We start from the raw sequence: 19,831 nt of genomic DNA on the forward strand, positions 1-19,831 counted from the left end.
TCTTCATAGGGGAGGCTGGGCAGGGAGTGCTCGCTGCCTAATCCACAACATGGGTATCATGACCAAGGCTATTTCTATCATTGAACACTCACTCCTTTTACAGGAGTCACTAGATGACAGAGAGGGAGGTACCTCTCCCCGCTGGAGAGTTCTAGACTACTTGTAGTGCCATGCCCCAAGCAACACTCCGCTGTCGGAGACAGGCCTACCTGCCATGGTTCAGTCCCAAACCACGTAGTCACTGTTGTAATGTAGGAAAATGCAGAAGCCAATTTGCACACAGCACGATCCCACATTGAAATAATGACCAGATACTCTGTTTTACTGATGTTGAATGAGTCATAAATATTGGACCGGAAACATGGAAGAACTCGCCTGCTCTTCTTGGAAGAAGTGAGATCTTTCACGTCCACCTGAAGGGGCAGATGTGGCCTCAGTTTAACATCTCGTCAGAAAGACAGCACCTCTGACAGTGCAGCACTCCCTCAGTGCTGCCTGCGCGTTTTTGTGTTTAACTCACTGGAGTGGGATTTGAACTTCTAACCTTCTGATTCACAGGTGAGTGTACTGCCCAAACCACAGAGAAGGTGGCCAAGTCTTCTGATACAATGTGGCCATATTCATGATGGACAGTTTCTTTCTATCTTTTAGTAAGGAAAGCAGGAAGCCTATGGATTAACCGCTCCCTGTTTCAGAGAGCACGCCATCCAGTCACTCTGGGCTGGCCCCAAATCTACCCAGACTGTCAGGGCACAGAAATCTCATCTCGTTGCCTGCTGAGTTTCTGACTGGATGAAGTCTGTTTACCAGCTTCCACTGCCTGGCAATCTACTGCCCAGAGGCCCATAAATTCATGGCATCAATTAGCATTGATTCTGAGGCTTCAGAGATACCACAAGAATCACAGGCATTGGAAATGGAACAGTCACAGTGCTGCAGTATAGTGTGCGGCTTTTTCCGAGCTTGGGTTTAAAGTGAGAGGAAGGGAATGAGACGAAGTGAAAGTGAGATAAAACGCGAGACAGAAAGAGAGAGGGGAAAGAGAAAGAGGGAGAGAGAGAGCAAGCTCAGTATTTAACCTCAGATTGGATGGCAGACGGGAGAGAAATACTGTCCTTCAACAGCAATAATTTGCATTTATATATCATCTTTAGTACAGTAAACCATTCCAAGGCCATTCACATGAACATAATCAAACAAGGATTGACACTGAGCCAAAGAAGAAGCTATTACAGGCGATCATAACCTTGTCCAATGAGGTAGGTTTTAAACAGCATCTTAAAGAAAGAGAGAGGTGGAGACACGGAGATGTTTTGGGGGGGGGGGGAAATCGGAGAGTTTAGGGCCCAGCCGGCTGAAGGCAAAGCCACCAACGGTGGGTGAAAGTGGGGGGGGCGCGCATGAAGCCAGAACTGGAGGAGCGCAGAGTTCTCGGAGGACGTTACAGAGACAGGGAGGGATTTGAACATGCAGATGAGAATTTTGTTTAAAAAAATAAATCGAGGCACTGCTGGACCAGGAGCCAATGTAGGCCTGTGAGCACAGGGGTGACGGGTGATGGGATTTGGTGAGAAATTGTAGACCCTCCAGCACTCAGCAACTTAAAAAAGCCAGAAAAGAAACATCCCAAAATGAATTTTGTGCATTTACAAAGACCAATATGTTCACATTTGGAAAAGAAAACATACATCGTAACATGCTCCCCAAAGGACCTTCTGGATTATGGTCTGAAACGTACACATCGGCCTAAGTTTTCCAATCGCGACGACGATATTCATTCAAATGAGCAGGTAACTAAGTTAGAAAACCTAAGCCAGTGGCTCAAGAGAAAAATATTTTTAAAAAATCAGCGATCATAAAGACGACAAGATAAATTAGGAGATGGCGGTTAGTTGAAGCTAAAGGTGGGTCGCTTCTGGGAAGAGACAAATGGAGGCAAGAGCAGGTTTGTGATTTTGAAATACAGGAAAATAGAGAATTGAAGATAAGCTGGTGCGAAGAGTCGTCATCTCAACATTCTGAGGTCGCAGAGAAGAGGAAGGGGTGTGGGATGCAGCAACAAGAGAAGAAAATTCACAGGAAAAATAGCCATAATAGACAAAATAAAGGAGCAGGGAGACAGTTTCAATTGGTCACGCAATATTTGGATTTTGAGAGCTTTTTTTCCACCTTGATCATATATTCTACTCGACTGTGAGAAAACTTCTCGATTATCGATTCAATCCAAATCAGAGGTTTCACCTAGAAAAGAAAAAAAAGAGGGAATGTTCTTAATGAATTTCCGCATCGCAGTTGTTAATGTCAGAAAGTGCTGGAAATACACAGCAGGACTGGCAGCGTCCGTGGAGACAGAATCAGAGTTAACGTTTCAGGTCTGTGACTTTTTATCAGGACAGAGCATTTCCCTGTTTTTATTTCATATTTCCAGCATCTGCAGGTTTTTTGTGCTTTCGTTTGTGTCGTTAATGACGCCAAATTGTACGTTTGGATTCACGATGCATTTTAACGCAACTGAACGTTTTCCCGATTTCTTTGAGCTAGGACAGAGCACCATGCAATGCCCCAAGGAAAGTTCTCACATCTTTCCTGTTTAGTCAGGCCATTTATGAAAACTTGACCACATCACGACCTTCACTCACATGGATGTTCAGTCGATAAGACATTAGCTCAAAATCTCCGTCCGGGGGAATGAAGGAAATTGTTCGGTCGTTGTCAAAGCGGGACAGTCTCACACACTGATGAAACTTCACATCCTCCATCTCGACCGACTTACTTTTGTTTCCTAAATCAGGGGGAGAAGGAATTAACAACACCTGGAAGCAAGACGCAGGGGCCTGGAAATCACTTCAAACTAAATTCTAAGAGATATATATAGGAGAGAGTGAGTGTGGAACAGAGAGTGTGAAAGAGTGAGGGAGAGGGAGAGAGTGAAAGAAAGATAGCTAGATAGATAGAGAGAACATTAGATATAGGAGCAGGATTAGGCCATACAGATTCTCTAACCCGCTTCAACATTCAATAAGATCATGGCTGATCTGCTTCAACTCCACTTTCTCAATATCCCATGATTCCCCGAGATTCCAAGAATCTATCGATCTCAGCCTTGGATATACTCAGCATCCACAGCCCTCTGGGGTAGAAAATTCCAAAGATCCACCTCTGAATGAAGAGATGTCTCCTCATCTCAGTCCTAAATGGCTGACCCCTTATCCTGAGACTATGACCCCTGAAAGAGAGAGACTTAGGGGTGCTAGGTTTAACAATATACCAATAAACTGAATTAATGTCAGTCCTGTTGTACTCAATAACCTAGGGGTGATTTACAACTCACTGTACACTTTACTGCCTCATATTAATGCGTTATCTCAGGAAGTGGGAAAGAATGAAGAATTCTCAATGTGTTTTCCATGTTCTGTTGATTTGGCACTGACTGCTATTGAAACATCAGCACAGCTGACTTTCAGCCCATTTCTTAATGCTGTGTTCAGACAGAAGGAGATAGCGTCCAGCCACATGAATACGACAGAGCCCATCCTCATAGCATTCTCTGGCAGGCGGGCGGGCAATTTCCTCCACTCTTCCTATTAGAGTCTGCAAGCCATTCATTTTTCCTCCGGCATTGTGAAAGATCTTGTATTTATTTCTACATGTCACGCTTACAAAGCAAACACATCTGCTCATATTTAAGTATGTTTGCAATCTGTCTGGCAGTGGTTTGACTGCATTCGATGCATCGGATGATCAGGAGCCTTTCAACACCAGCTGGGGTTTTTTATGGCAATCTTTCTACTCACCTCTCTTCCACTGGCACTGTTGGGTCTTTGCTGGGTTATGGCTACACAGGCACTTGTCCCAGTGACTATTGTTCGCGAGCGTGTCAAGTGTTTACAGCAAGCCTAAGGGAGAAGCAACACACAACCAAATCCGACCCTATCAGCACCCAACACCCATACATCCCCTTGACTGGTATGTGTTGGCACATGGTGTCATGCCTTCACTGCCCTTTGTGCTTTAGCTGCTTGGTGCATCGGTCACCATGTGTATTTGTTTTGGCTGTCTCCAATGAAGCCTGGGGTGAACCACCCATTACAGCTGCGCTCACTGCCTCCAGTGGCAGAAGGATGGAGTCCCTTACACGTGCTATAAGTTCCCAACTGTGCACCACAGAATTGGATCCACGCAGTGGTTAGCACCGCAGCCTCACAACTCCAGCGACCCGGGTTCGATTCTGGGTACTGCCTGTGCGGAGTTTGAAAGTTCTCCCTGTGTCTACGTGGGTTTCCGCCGGGTGCTCCGGTTTCCTCCCACCTCCAAAAGACTTGCAGGTTGATAGGTAAATTGGCCATTGTAAATTGCCCCTAGTGTAGGTAGGTGGTAGGAGAATGGTGGGGATGTGGTAGAAAATATGGGGGTAGTGTAGGGTTAGTATAAATGGGCGGTTGTTGGTCAGCACAGACTCGGTGGGCCGAAGGGCCTGTTTCAGTGCTGTATCTCTAAATAAAAAAACATTTTAAAAAATCCCAGTTCTGACTATCTGGACGAGAGGAGAGGACTTCGGTGAACATCAGCCAAGCTCAACTCACCCATCTTGTGAAGTGCCCATATGGCACCCTGTAACTGTTTATTTGGATTGAGAGAGAGAGAGAGAGAGAGAGAGAGGGGGAGGGACAGAGAGAGAGAGGGAGCAATGAACTGAGAGAGAGAGAGAGACACACACACACACACACAAACAGAGACGGGGAGAGGGAGGGGCAGAGAGGGAAAGAGAGACAGAGATACAACTTCACATAAAACACCAAAAACTACACAAATGAAGAACCTGAGATATAAAAAAAAAATGCTATTTATGCCTTTTCCTGGCCTCGCGGTAACCAGGAGAGCAGTAATCAGCTACCAATCCAGAGAAACGTCCAATATTTAGCCTCTAATTGACGCCAGGATCTAATGAGATCATTTCCCACCAGGCAGTCGCATCAAAGGGACAAGCCACATTATCATCATTTTTGTTAGTCAATTGTATTAAGGTTACAGATAATTAGGTGCAGATACAAATCATCTATGATCCAGTTCCATGGTGGAACAGGGTGGAATGGCCTGCTCCTATTATTATCACGACAAACATTACAACTATCGTTTGGATCTAGCTTTATGTGAGAAACTGTGCAGGAGGTCAGCTAGCATTGATTAAAAAGAATAAGGCCACAATGTAAATGGATCAGGCTCAGTACTATAGTGTGATAGCCCAGTGATATTATTGAAGGCAAACTGTTCCAGAACAGAACCGGGTACCTCTGAACTAGCCCCGTTCATACGGTATTCTGCAACAACCGAACAGCTACGCGTGTGTGAGACTCAAGCGTGCAACGTTGCTCCAAAGTCATGAATTACACCTTAAAACAATCGCACATTCGTAAAATTTGCAGTCAGTGTAAATGTTGTGCTTGTGATTGTTGTTAAGGTGGAGTCTTTGCTGGTTTCTGGGGGGGAGGGGTGGGGGGGTTGGGTTGGGGTGTGGTGGGAGCACAAGGGTGAGGGCACATCACGCCCTGTGTGGGAGAGATCACCCACCCGCCATCAGACACACCTTGCGGGAGCCCCCCCCGAATAAAACCAATTCATCTTCACCTTGACTGACAGCCAATGGTCGGAGGCATTCCTAAAAGCCAACTCCCTAGTAGAAAGGCTGGGTCATTTGCAGGGATGCTTGATACAGACGGCTGATGCTTGTTTTATTTTTAAAAATTCTTTCATGGGATGTGGGCACCGCTGGCAAGGCCAACATTTGTTGCCCGTCCCCAATTTCCCTTTAATTGAGTGGCTTGCTAGGCCATTTCAGAGGGCAGTTAAGAGTCAGCCACATTGCTGTGGGTCTGGCGTCACCTGTAGGCCAGACCAGGTAAGGTTGGCAGATCTCACTGATTGGCAGAGTGGGCTCGAAGGGCCAAATGGCCTACTCCTGCTCCTATTTCTTATGTTCTTCCCTAAAGGGCATTCGTGAATCAGATGGGTTTTTAGGACAATTGATGATAGTAATGGTACCATTACTGAGACTAGTTTTCAATTCCAGATTTTTTTTATTAATCAACTGAATTTATTAATTAATTGAATTTAAATTCCACCAGCTGCCATGGTGGGATTTGAACCAGTGTCCCCAGGGCATTAGCCTGGGTCTCTAGCTTACTAGTCCAGTGACTTTACCACTACACCACCTCTCCCTCAGAATAGTGCTGTCCGACTGACTTCACGGGGTGTGGGGGGGGGGGGGCTGCAGGGATTTCAATGATAAGGGGAGCCCTGTAAAGTCAACAGTGCAGCAATGTCGTAGGAGCTGTTTGCAGTCTACAATAGACTGAGTGAAAACACTCTTTTGAATGCAACACTGGACCCAAAGGACTATCACAATGAGCAACTACTTCCTCTGAACACACAGATGGTAGAACTTTTTGTTATGTTATCAGGACATTGATGAGACAGTCGCCAGACTGACAGGATGCTGCCGAGCTACTTACGCCCCGTTAGTTCAAAGAGGACCTTGTCGTTAAGTCCAAGTCGAAGTTCTGGCATTCCCGAGAGAGAAACCCGGAGCTTCACACTGCCGACAATTTCGCTCTGCAGAACATTCCCATTGGCACTGACCTGTCCAAAGACAAGGAGAGGTGAGCAGAGTCTCTGGGAAACTATCATAGGAACAAGAGGAATTACTACATTCTGAACGATCTCAGCCCATCTGGTTCACCTTCTACTCTGCTGGTAGTCACGCAACAGAACAATAATGGAGATGCTATCTCATCATGGGGCCTTGAGTTATGTGGAGAGACTACAGAAGCTGGTATTGTTCTCCTTAGAACAGAGAAGGTTAAGAGGAGGTTTGATAGGAGTGTCAAAATTATGAATGGTTTAGTTGGAGTAAATAAAGAGAAACTGTTTCCAGACGCAGTTAAGTAACCAGGGGACACAGATTTAAAGTGATTTGCATAAGAGCCAGAGGTGACGTGAGGAAACTTTAAAAAAAAACATGGCGAGCAGTTGTGATCTGGAACACGCTGCCTGAAAGCGCGGTGGAAGCAGATTCAATAGTAACTTTCAAAAAGGAATTGGATAAATAGTTGACGGGAAAACATTTGCAGGGCTAATGGGGAAAGAGGAGGAGAATGGGACTACCAAGGAGCCAGCACGTGCACAATAGGCCAAATGACCTCTTGCTGTGCTACGACAGCAATCAATCTCTGTCAAATCAGTTTACGGCACACCCAGACACAAGACTTGAGGAGGAGAGCTTTTGGAATGATCAATGGGGAAATGTATTCTCTCTCCCCTCAAACAGCTTTCTTTCCTTTACATAATATAATTGGTAGAAATAAACTAAGGGACTGACAGGTTGGCTGAAGCTTTGTGCAGGGAAGAGGCAGGTTGCCACTATTACAACCCTCAATAAGCCGTATCTGGGATGCAATCAAAGGCAAATCAGTTCCAAACCCATTCTCCAGCCTCACCTGTGTCGAACACACTTGCCATGTCTACTCCTGCCCTGTTAGGATGCTCAGTTCCTATCATACCCAATGGTTTTTACATGATACAGAAACCATACCTGGAGATCCACACTGAACTCAACCCCATCTGCAGCCAAAAAAATAGGACTTATGGCCCCTTAAATGGCTGGACCACTCCCAAAGTTAAATTATACCACTGAGAAAAGCAGCAAAGCTCCCTAGCTGCTAAACACAACTGATTTTCTGGCTGCCGGTAAATCCTTTGTCGCTTCCAGACTCCAGGCCGGCCTCCCATCTCCCAGCCTCTGTTCACCCAGAACTCTGCTGCCTGCATCCTAACCCACACCATGTCCTGCTCACTTGTACTTCTCTCCTTTGTTGGCCTACATTGGCTTCCAGCCCACCAAAAACCATCTTAACAAAATGGCACCCTGTCTGGAACTTACAGAGAACTGTACCCAAGTGCTCAACAGAATTCCAGAGCTCAACAGCTCAAGACCTTTTGGGTTGGAATGATAATCACTCATTCACCTCAAAAAAAGCAGTACTCACCAACACATTGACACTTTCAATAACATCAATAAAGACTTCGTTTTTTTTGTACTTGATGCCTTCTGACCTCCAGGACACAGCATTAGTGACAGTGGCAGGGGGACGTGGGGCAGCCACTTCCAACTTTTGCCCCTGCTGTGTGATATATCTGTCCAATTGAAAGAGAAGCAAGCAGCGATGTCAGGTAACCTCGTTCCAATCCCAGCCAATCAGAACACAACGAACAAAGAAACTGAGAGCTGAATCCCAACCAGATCCCCATCAGCAAGAAACATAGAAAATAGGAGCAGGAGTAGGCCATTCGGCCCTTCGAGCCTGCTCTGCCATCCATTATGATCATGGTTGATCATCCAACTCAGTAGCCTGTTTGCGCTTTCGCCCCATACCCTTTGATCCCTTTAGACCCAAGAGCTATATCGAACTCCTTCTTGAAAACATACAATGTTTTGGCCTCAACTGCTTTCTGTGGTAGCAAATTCCACAGGCTCACCACTCTCTGGGTGAAGATATTTTTCCTCATCTCAGTCCTGAAAGGTTTACCCTGTATCCTTAGACTATGACACCTGGTTCTGGGCACCCCCACCATCGGGAACGTCCTTCCTGCATCTACCCTGTCAAGTCCTGGTGGAATTTTATAGGTTTATAGGAGATCCCCCCTCACTTCTCTTTCTTTACCTTGGACAAGTGCCACTTTTATACTGTCTTTTGTTCTTTCCTTCCCCTTTGCCCCTTTCTTACCTGGCACTGCATTTGCCTTGAGTGTCAACCATGGCTAAGTGGGTAGCATTCTTACCCCTGATTCAGAAGATTGTGGGTTCAAGTCCCACTCCAGAGACTTGGACACAAAACTTTAGGCTGACACTCTCAGTGCAGTACTGAGGGCGTGCTGCACTGTCAGAGGTGGCAGCCTTTGGAGGAGATGTTAAACCGAGGCCCCGTCTGCTTTCTTGGTGGAATCTTATGCACTTATAAAAGTCCCGAGTATCGGGACCATTTCCGAGTCAGTGGCGTGCTGGCAGGGGAAGATCTTCCTGGAGGCAGCCAATCAGCAGGCTGCCCCTTGCCACCCAATTAAGGGTGACAGATGGAACAGGGACCCGGGAGGGCTCGGAGGAATAGCCAGTCGGCAGCCCCACCGGGCGAGCTGAGCGCTGCTGAAGAGAGGGTGCTTCCAAACGGAGGCGCTCACAAAACGTTCCAAACTCAACTTACAAAAACAAGGGGCGGAACTGTGAGAGGCCTCAGAGTGGAGGGGGAATTCCTCCTCAGGAATGCCTGTGGCTCTGATTGGATCTCGGAGGCTGAGCCCAGATAACGCGATCTCACTCAGTCTCCAATGACCCTCTGACCTTCCACTGAGGCCGTCTCCGAAGCATTGGTGGACCCCCGACACAGCTGGGGAGGGGTCTGCGTAACGCCAAGACAATTCCAGTACTGTGAGAAAAATAGCCCTTGAATGAAGCCTTAATTTATGCAGGTTGCAATTCCAGTGACTGCCCAGCCCCGGGAAACTCACCCGGAGACTGGACCGCATCGGGGAACTGGTTTTCCGCTACATTCCCGGCCTCCGCCTGCCTCCAGACACACCATCGCGAGGCCAGGAAGATTCCGCCCTCAGTGTCTTGGCCAATATTTATCCCTTGACCAATAACACAAAAAGATTTTATCCGATCATTATTAGATTGCTGTTTGTGGGATCTTGCTGTGCGTAAATTGGTTGCTGCGTTTCCTACATTACAACAGTGACTACACTTCACAAGTACTTCATTAGTTGTAAAGCATTTTGGGACACCTGAGGTTGCAAAAGGTCCTATATAAAGAAAGACAGACTTGCATTTCTATAGATTAGCACAGCAAGCTCCCACAAACAGCAATGTGATAATGATCAGATAATTTGTCTTCGTGATGTTGATTGAGGGATAAATTTTGGCCAGGACACCGGGGAGAACTCCCCCGCTCTTCTTTGAAATAGGGCAGACTGGGGCTCGGTTTAACATCTCATCCAAAAAAGACAACAGCTCCAACAGTCCAGCACTCCCTCAGTACTGCACTGAGAGCGTCAGCCTTGATTTTTGTGCTCAGGTTCTGAAGCGGGACTTGACCCTGCAACCTTGTGATTCAACAACAAGTGTGCTCCTAACGGAGCCACAGCTGACACCATATAAACGGAAGCCTTTCTTTTCTTTTTACTTCCACTGTTCAATCCGCAACATAACCCTGAGCTTCCGGTCACCTGCCAGGTTAATTCTCCGTCCCACTCTGACCTCTCTGTCCTCAGACTCTTGCACTGTTCCAGTGAAGCTCAATGTAAGCTTGGGGAACAGCACCTCATCTTTTGATTATGTAGTTTACATCAAGAATGAGTTCAAAACCTTAGATCAGATCCACCGCTCCCATTTTCTGGGACAGCAGGTGTTGGGAATAGTTCCGCTTTTTCCACTTACACCTTCTCTGGACCCATCTTTCATTTCTTTATTGTCCCATTCCCAACCCTTTTTTGCCTTGCACCATCATCCCTATCATTTTGTTCTCCTACCACCCCCGCACAATCCCACCCACAATCTTCCCTGCCTCTTTAATTGTATAAATTGTTAAATCTCTAACTCCTTCCAGCTCTGAAGAAAGGTCACTGACCGGAAACAGGGCCCTGAACAGCTCGGTCGGTACGTACAGTGGTTTGAGACAAAATCCGCAGCGAAGGGCGGAGATTTGAACCGTGTTGGGTTCTCCAAATTCAGCTCCAATCACCAACGGGAGCCTACTGACTTTCCTCAGCGTCTCTAGAATGAGATGGGGGTGGGAGAGGGGCAAAAGAACAGAAAGCCAGCCTGCGTTCCTGCTCCCTTTTGGGAAGTGCAAGTGAATGTTATGTGAGCTCGGGCTTAAGCTTTGCCCAACACTACTGACAGGCATTCTCTGGACTCGCAGAGAACAAACAACTGGGCGAGGATAAAGAAGGCTCCTGATCCCCATAGTTACATGTTGTAACATATTCTCTGGGGTTACAATAATGAAAAGTGACCTCATTGAAATATATAAAATTCTTAAGAGGGCTTGACAGGGTAGATGCTGATGTTTTCCCCTGGATGGGGAGTCTAGAACATGGGGTCACAGTCTCAGGATCGGGGGTCGCCATTTAGGATTGAGACGAGGAGAAATTTCTTCATTCTTTGGAATTCTCTACCCTGGGGGCTGTGGATGCTCAGTCGATGAAACTATTCAAGACAGAGATGGATAGATTTTTGGATCCGAAGGGAATCAAAGGAATATAGGGATAGGACGGGAAAGCGGAATTAAAGTGAAAGATCAACGATCTGATTGAATAGCGGAACAGACTTGAGGGGCAACCGCCTGCTCATATTGCTTATCAGACATGAGTCAGTGTCTTTGGAAAAGGAGGGGGGAAAATGGGGGGGGTGGGGGGAGGGAAAGAGTCAGAGTAGGAGGAAACGGAAATAAACAACACACCCTGCCAGCCATGACGGCAGAGATTGTTTCTGGTCTCCAAGGGGAAATGCCCACTCCCCCATGTGGCGACCAGGAACCCTAATCATTCCAGGTAGAAGACCCGAGGTCAAAGTTCAGATCCTTCTGGCGTTTGGAGCTCCAAATGGACACCAGGTATGACAGAACGAGCATGTGACTCTGCCCTCTGTTTACATGCCGCAGCGCATAGGGTTATAATGTCCAGCAATATGGGTTGGAAAGAATGAGCAGAATTAGCCAGTGTGGGTGGTGGGGGGCAGGGGATGGGGTGGGGAGAAGGTTGGATGGGGTTCACTGGGGTAGAAAGTTGGAGGAGAATTACTCTACATTAAAATATTTGACCCACGAATAGCTTCTCATTGAATTTAACATTGAAACATTCCACAGCATTGTATTCAACAAATTTTCACTCTAGTTTGTGAAGTTAGAGCCAGACCTTTCAGGAGAGAAATTAGGAAACACTTCTACACACAAAGGGTGGTAGAAGTTTGGAACTCTCTTCCGCAAACGGCAATTGATACTAGATTAATTGTTAGTTTAAAATCTGAGATTGAGAGATATTTGTTAGCCAAAGGTACTAAGGGACATGGGGGCAAAGGCCCCCATATGGAGTTATGTCACAGCTCAGCCATGATCTCATTGAATGGCAGAACAGGCTCAAGGGGCTGAATGGCCTCCTCCTGTTCCTAGGTGAAAGAGAGAGGTTTAGATATTTCTCTATCGTGTTCCAGAAGGCATATACGAACAAATAATGATGACAGGAAAAGACCCCATGATTCATCCAGCCTCTCCTCACACAATGGCTTGCACCTCACAATGCATACACTCCCCATCCCATCCCATCCCAATGGCAGGTGATCTCCTGGCTAGTGTCCATTGATTTTTTTTTTAACTGTTTGGGAGATCTCTGCACAGTGACCGATTTCTAGACCATTTCTCTTGGATCAACAAGCAATTTGTGAATGGATTAGGCTCTGACACTCACTCCTGCAGGATCTTACTGTCTGTGGTCTGCGGGAAGCCAAAGTCCATCACTTCATCCAGGAGCTCATAGACAATGACAAAGTTGTCCCTAATGCTCTCCTCTTCCAGCTCCTTAAAATATTCTGTGAAGACCTGGAGAGAATGCACTTGTGAGCCATCATGAGACATAGGTTCAAGTACAATGAATGACGGTGATTTCAAAGCCCCCCTGCACCCCATTTCCACACCATCTGCTCCTTAAGACACTGGTTCCTGGGAAACACCTTCAAGGGCACAGTAGCCCTCTGATATCTCATCCGAATGCAAATTTGGACCGAGTGCCAACAGGCCATGGCAGAGCAAACTTGATAGCCAGACATGGCCCTCTCCAACGTCAATGGACTTTGCATTGAGAGCCCATTGGTTATGATCCAGAGCAGGTATCCCTGGCTGATTCTTTCCTTCCTCTCCTTCACCCAGAGATAGCACAGCCAATTGTTGGCGTCCCAATTCCAAACAGCGACCTCGGCACAGACTGTGGGATCGTCCTGATGTGCCAGGCTCATTACCAACACCAGGACCTGGTGGCACATTTACTAACTGAGGAACCATTTGCTCCATGGTGCCAGGGTTGTTACTTAGCGGCTAATGTCCCCAGTGCCACCTTCTTACCCAACTCATGGAGGGAGGGTTACTGCAACAAGATCTGTTCATTTTTGACAGCAATTTTGAGGAGTTTGGAGAGTTTATTCAGTGAGTTGCTGAACCACTCAGCTCTCAAAGGTCCCAGCATTGAATCCCAATCTTGTGTTATGCACACTGATCTCAGCTGTGGGCAGCTTAGTATGGACGACATGTGGCCTGAATGGCTCTAGGCTAGCGAGCAGTCTTGATCACTATCTAGTGACTCCACACTGACCAGCACCCCCCCACACCCCCAAAGTGGAAATATGGACGTCAGGTGAGGGCCAGATCAAGCCTGGCTCTCAATAGCCCGTCTTCCATCCACCCTTGAAACTCAGACCCTCAGCCTTGTGGTTCTGGTACTGAACTAACGCAGTTCAGGTTGGGAATTCAAAACTCACCATTGTAATAATTGAATCCAACAGGGAATTCAGGAGAAAATTCTTTACCAAAAGAGTGGTGAAAATGTGGAACAATAAGGAGTCACTGAAGTGAATATCAGAGATACATTTAAGAGAAAGCTAGATAAACACGAGGGAGAAAGGAATTGAAGGATGGGGTGAGATGAAGTAGAGTGGGAGGAGTTTTGCGTGGAGCATAAACGCTGGCATAGACCAGTTGGGCCGAATGGACTGTTTTTGTGTTGTACTGTCAATGCAACTAATCGAGTAACTTGACCTTGGGGGTGTTGGTTCACTACTGCCCTTCAGGGAATAGAGCCTCCCATTCCTATCCGGTCTGGCCTACACGTGACTCCAGTCCCACACTCGTGGTTAACACTTAATACTTTGTTACAACAGCAACTAAGGGTGGGCAGCAGATGTAATCTTGCTGTTCGATAATACTTGGGGCTCCTGTTCACTATCCTGTATGTGGGAATTGCTTTACGTGAACAGTTCTGGATACGGTTCCGCTGGTTGGCACTCACTGCCCAGGGCCCCACCGTGTAGAATAGCAACTCAGGCTCGGCAGAGAGGAGACGGATGCCGGTGGAATATTCTGCTGAAAAGGACGGGAGACACGGGAAAATAATGTCAGTTAAACATAACTTATACCAGGATTTCAATATAAAGAGAGGCTTTTACCTGGACAATTTTATATAAGAATGCATACACAAGGGAGGCATTGGAATTTTTTCTTGTAGTTGCAACCACTGCTCACTAGGTTAAGAAAAAAAAACACTCAGTGATCGTCCACGTATCACATCTTTACAACACTACACATTCAATCAACTTATGTACTTCTTCAATCTCTTCTCCCAACTCTTTGCTGCATTATGGCTTAGTGGCTGTTGATGCCTTACTTATACCTGAAGGGAGTCAACAGCAGTGAGGGGAGGACAACGCATTTACTGCCAGACTCCACTGCATCTAAGCTGGAGCCCATACACAAAACCTCTCACGGGGGTGGGGTATCTCTGTCCAGCAATCGGGGGCGGGAATGCTGGAAGATTCCCTCCCTATCCCAGGAGAAATGGAGTTAGGATACAGATCAACCATAATAACTGTATGGCAGCATAGGCTCGAGGGGCTGAATGGCCTACTCCAATCCCTTCGTTTCTCAGGCGCAAGTTTGACAGGGAATGCCAACAGGGTATTCAGCAGGAGGGCATACAGAGTGGAGCCAGATTGTGCCCTGGGACACCAGTGACCTTGCGAGAGTCTGGGGCAAAGGTCTTTACTGGTCAACAATGCAGAATATTTATCATTGGATCAGCCCGGACCCCTGACTGGCTCAGACCGCATGCTCCTGGTGCCTCCGCTGCACATATTCCTCCTTCTCCTCCTGCCACATCCATACACTGACTCGCTCCCTCCAGCATGGCTGACTGGATCATGATCAAGAGCAGGAAGCTGTGGGAGATTTGGCTCTTCTCCCACTCACGGATGCTGAAGTCGATCATTTTCACAGAGCTGCCCCTGCTCCCTCACCACGGAGAAGGGATTGAACCTGGGACCTGTGCACTGTGTGTGACTCAGTACCAGACTGAGCATAGAGCCAACACCTTCAGGAAGGGATAAGAAAGAAAACATTGTGAAACATTGTAATTACACATTATTCCACAATTCCTTTTTTTTCCCCCAAATGTAATTATCCAAAACCCTCACATTGCTAAATCAGACAGTGATGTTAGTTTGTCCTTGGTGGATCCAAATAATCTATTAAGAAATCTCTTGCAGGGCACACACTTCCTACCCATAAAACTTTACTTCCTGCTGTCACGAATTTGTGAACTTTTCCTCTTGTAAACTGCTATGTCAACATTTCCCAGTCAGTTCTGCCATGTGAATGGTCACTGTGTAGCTGCACCATTTGGCCACCAGGTGACTGTGAGGAAAAACTTTGTGAGGTCTCTCTGAGGGGAAGAGATAGAAATAAACCTGGCAATGGCAACACTTTAGTCAACTAACCAGCAATAATAAAAGAGACAAAACTGAGAACAGCTCATCCAGCATTCCAGCTCAACCCAGCCTACAATTAAATGGCATGTTTGAACAGCCTGTGGCGTTATGACAACTTTGGCTCCAGACAATTCCAGGTACTTATTAGCCATTGGGTGGAGACATTCCCTGGAGTACAGAAAGGATACAGTACAGGTTGCTGTGCTTAATCCACAAGAAATGAACTTTGCCACGAGTCAGCAATGGAGACATGGCCCCTTCATCTTCCTTCTGCATTAGGGTCGGAATGAAGTGCTCAATCTCCGACATATCCACATCTCCTTTGTAATTCCGACATATCAGGAGCTGCCCCAATGGAGGGTTTAAAGACAGACAAGGATTAAAGGTTATTGTCCTTCCATTTCGTTTTCCTCTCGCGCTGTTCACAGTTGTCTGCCTTATCGGGCGGACATAAAAGCTCCCACGACGCTATTTTGAAGAAGTAGAGCAGGGGAGTTCTCCCCGGTGTCCTGGGCCAATATTTATCCCTCAACCAACATCACTAAAACAGATTATCTGGCCACGATCACATTGCTGTTTGTGGGACTTTGCTGTGTGCAAATTGGTTTCTGCATTTTCTACAATTATGAAGAATAATATAGCACAGAAAGAGACCATTTGATCCATTGAGTCTGGGCTGGCTCATTTTGGAGAGCAATCTAATGAATCCCACTTCCTCCCATCAATACTCCACACTCTGAGACACCCCCACAATACCAGCTTTGACCCGGTCCCAGAGGCCAGTGTACAGTAACCGAAATACCACGCTCACAATTCCAATAAACTGTGAGCAGTTCTGGGCACCACACCTTAGGAAGGATATATTGGCCTCGGAGGAGTATGCCTAGATTTACCAGAACGATACGTAGATTCTAAGGGTTAAGCTACAAGGAGAGATTAAACAAGTAGGCTGCATTCTCTGCAAAGGGGCAATTTGATCAAAGTTTTCAGCATATTAAGGGGAACAGATAGGACAGAGAGAAACTATTTCTGCTGACTGGGGAGTCTAGGACTGGCGACAGAGTCTAAAAATTAGAGCCAGACCTTTCAGGAGTGAAATTAGGAAACACTTCTACACACAGAGGGTGGCAGAAGGTTGGAACTCTCTTCCACAAATGGTGGTTGATTCTCGATCAATTGTTAATTTTAAATCTGAGATTGATAGATTTTTGTTAATCAACGGTATGAAGGGATATGGGACAAATGAAAAGACTGACCACCACTTAGCCATATTCGCCTCCTGCCTCGTTTCTCCCATCATTTGCCTATTTTGGAGCAGTGCCACCCTCTTTTGCCTTTGAAATGTCTTTCCAATACTTATCTTGAGATTATCTTTGTGTATCATCCAGCACTATTACATCTATTTCCCAGTTTTTTTCCTCGAACAATTCGCACTCACAGGCTTACAAACCCGTCCGCTATGCGACAAGAGCTACTAAAGCCGACACTTGCTCCTTTGCCCATTTTTCCTCCTTCTTCCTCTCAGTCAGGCATGTCCAACCTGTAGGCCCCACCTTCACTCACACCCCTTCCAAAGGCCTGGGAATTCAGCCCTTGGAGCTCAAGCAGCTCAGTCCTACTTCTACTGAAATTTCTCTATCCCTGGCGTGTGTCCTGTTGGCATTTTGTTGACATCAGGGTTTGGAGTGGGCGATTGCCTCATTGGTGAATAAATTGCAAAGCGCCAACATTGGAATCTGCTGCCGTTACCAACTCTGGTTGGACGTATCCAGGAGATTTCGTCACAGGACCTCCCGTCTCGAATCATCCCACTTCCACACGTCCGCCATTGGTCCACCCTCATGGCGCCCCTACTTCCCACGACCAATGACAAAAGGGAACAGACTCAGTTACCCAACCGGATGATTCTTGACCATCCATGAATCTGCTGTTCCCCCATCTCCAATATTTTTATAACTCACAATTGGAAGTGTTCAGAGCAAGTGAAACAACATACAGTTTTGTTTCATTTTCCCTTGATTTCTTTCTCTCGGGTTTTGTTTGCAGCAGGTGTCCTGAAGATTAATTTTCAATTTTTGGAGACTCTAGGACAAAGGGTTGGCAACTCTAGATGGAGCTGCCTTCTGCATTCCTTGTTCTTTTAATTTGAGCATTTGCAGTTTGATTTTTAATATTTACAATTGATTATTTTAAAAACTTAAAGTTATTCCCATGCCAAACCAAATGCATTGTGGGATAGACAGCTGCCATGGAAACCAGCTTTCAAAATGGCGGGTCTTTCCCTGCGAATAAAGTCAGTTTTAAGTTTAGAGCCAAAAAAAACCTATTAAGAGTATTGGTGCCTGGCATTGATTTTAATTAAAAAGCACAATTCCCTTAAATTTGAACTCTGCCCTTTTTAATCCTGTCCCACAGTTCCCTGACATCAGCAGAACACAAAAACTGATTACCTGCTGCAACTCATTGACTGCCAACTGGTTGAAAATTAAACAGAGTTCAGTGAATTTTGGACATTGAAAATTCTAACAGAATAACAACAATTGCATTTATATAGAGCCTGTAAAGTAGTAAAACCCCCCATGGCGCTTCACAGGAGCGTTCACAAACAAAATCTGACACTGAGCCACATAGGAGATATTAGAGCAGGTGACCAAAAGCTTGGAAGAAGTGTCTTAAAGGAGGACAGAAAGACAGATCGGTGAAGAGACTTAGGGAGGGAATTCCAGAGCTTAGGGCCTTGACAGCGGAAGGCACGCTGCCAATGGTGGAGCATTTAAAATAGTGGATGAGCAAGAGGCCAGATCTGGCGGGGCACAGACTGTGTGCCAAGGGGCTCAAGACTATTAAGCTCTTGATACAAAGCCTCAGATAATGACAGCCCGTTTTGCATGGTAAATTGCAGGAAACAGTTGAGAGGGTATTTGAAAGGTGTTCAAAATCAGGAACGGTTCCAATAAAGTAAGCGGAAACTGTTTCCAGTGGCATAAGAGTCAGTAACTAAAAGTCACAAATTTAAGATATTGGCAAAAGATTTTTTTATTTACACACAGTGAGTTAAGATGATTTGGAACGCGCTGCCTGAAAGGGCAGTGGAAACAGATTCAATCGTAACTTCTAAAGGGAATACATACTTGAAGAGAAATAAAATTACTGGGCTATGGGGAAGGAGCAGGGGAGTAGGTCTAATTGGGCAGCTCTTTCGAAGAGTTAGCACAGGCATGATGGGCCAAATGGCCTCCTTCTGTGCTGTACCATTCTATGAAGCAGAAAATGTTTCACACAACATAGAATAGTCAGCCAATTCCTTCGATATCACACTCAAACGCCTCTAAGCCCTGCACACAATTAATTGTTTATAGTCACTTTGTTGTGTAGAACTTGAGTATTGCTGTAAATAAAACTGGCAGATCGTGTCAAACAGCACATCCCTTCAGCTTGCCTTTACATAGTACCTTTCACAACCTCAGCTCGTCTCTAAGTGTAGTCACCGTTGTAACATAGGAAATGCAGCAGCAAATTTGCACACAGCAAGATCCCACAAACAGCAAGCTGGTAATGACCAGATAATCTGTTGTTGTGATGTTAATTGACAGATAAATATTAGCCAGGACACCAGGGAGAACTCCCCTAGTCTTCTTTGAAATAATGCCATGGGATCTTTTACATCCACCCGAGAGGGTAGACAGGATTTAACGTCTCATCCGAAAGACGACACCTCCGACAGTGCAGCTCTCCCTTGGTGCTGCGCTGGGATGGTCAGCTGCGATTTTGGTTCTCAGGTTGCTGGAGAGGGACTTGAATCGAAAACCTTTTGATTCGGAGGCACACGAGCGCGACTGAGAGCCAGGTGAAATGGATTTAAAACATAATCAGCCCACTGAGACCAGTACCGGCAGGGGGTCTGGTTAATCTGACCCAGGTTACCTCAGCAATTGGAAAAAGCAAAAATTATGTGAAGTTAAACTGGAAGGAATTAGAATTTTTAAAAATTTAATTCACACACTCCACTAACTTCTGTTCATGAAACGGAGGCATGGTAAAGATGTGACATCATTAAGGCCTTGCCATTGGTCCCAGGTGAGTATTATTCTGCATTTGCACAAAAGCAAAATTCATTATGGTACAGAGATCCTGGCCTCATCTTAACTTCTTGCCCCATGGTTGAAACACATCTTAGCCACAACTTAAATTGGTCACTGTGCCCAAAGCTGTAGATGGCATTCGAAAGTGGGATTACTTCCAGCCCACTCACTG

General features: G+C 46.1%; 1 protein-coding gene across 3 annotated transcripts in view; it reads right to left on the reverse strand.

Annotated features, from left to right (window-relative positions):
* LOC137355693 (AP-1 complex subunit mu-2) overlaps positions 1-19,831 on the reverse strand; it is a 37,574-nt gene that overhangs the window by 14,046 nt on the left and 3,697 nt on the right. For 2 of the 3 annotated variants that reach the window (XM_068021123.1, XM_068021124.1), the window contains exons 3-9: positions 15,766-15,922; positions 14,261-14,328; positions 12,514-12,644; positions 8,043-8,190; positions 6,510-6,636; positions 2,640-2,782; positions 2,170-2,241 (exon numbers count right to left, since the gene is read on the reverse strand). In XM_068021123.1, the coding sequence (XP_067877224.1) occupies positions 2,170-2,241; positions 2,640-2,782; positions 6,510-6,636; positions 8,043-8,190; positions 12,514-12,644; positions 14,261-14,328; positions 15,766-15,922 (846 nt within the window). The other variant, XM_068021126.1, reaches the window with a different exon arrangement.

The sequence above is a fragment of the Heterodontus francisci genome, chromosome 43 (assembly GCF_036365525.1).
Source record: "Heterodontus francisci isolate sHetFra1 chromosome 43, sHetFra1.hap1, whole genome shotgun sequence".
In the NCBI taxonomy this organism is placed as follows: Eukaryota; Metazoa; Chordata; class Chondrichthyes; order Heterodontiformes; family Heterodontidae; genus Heterodontus; species Heterodontus francisci.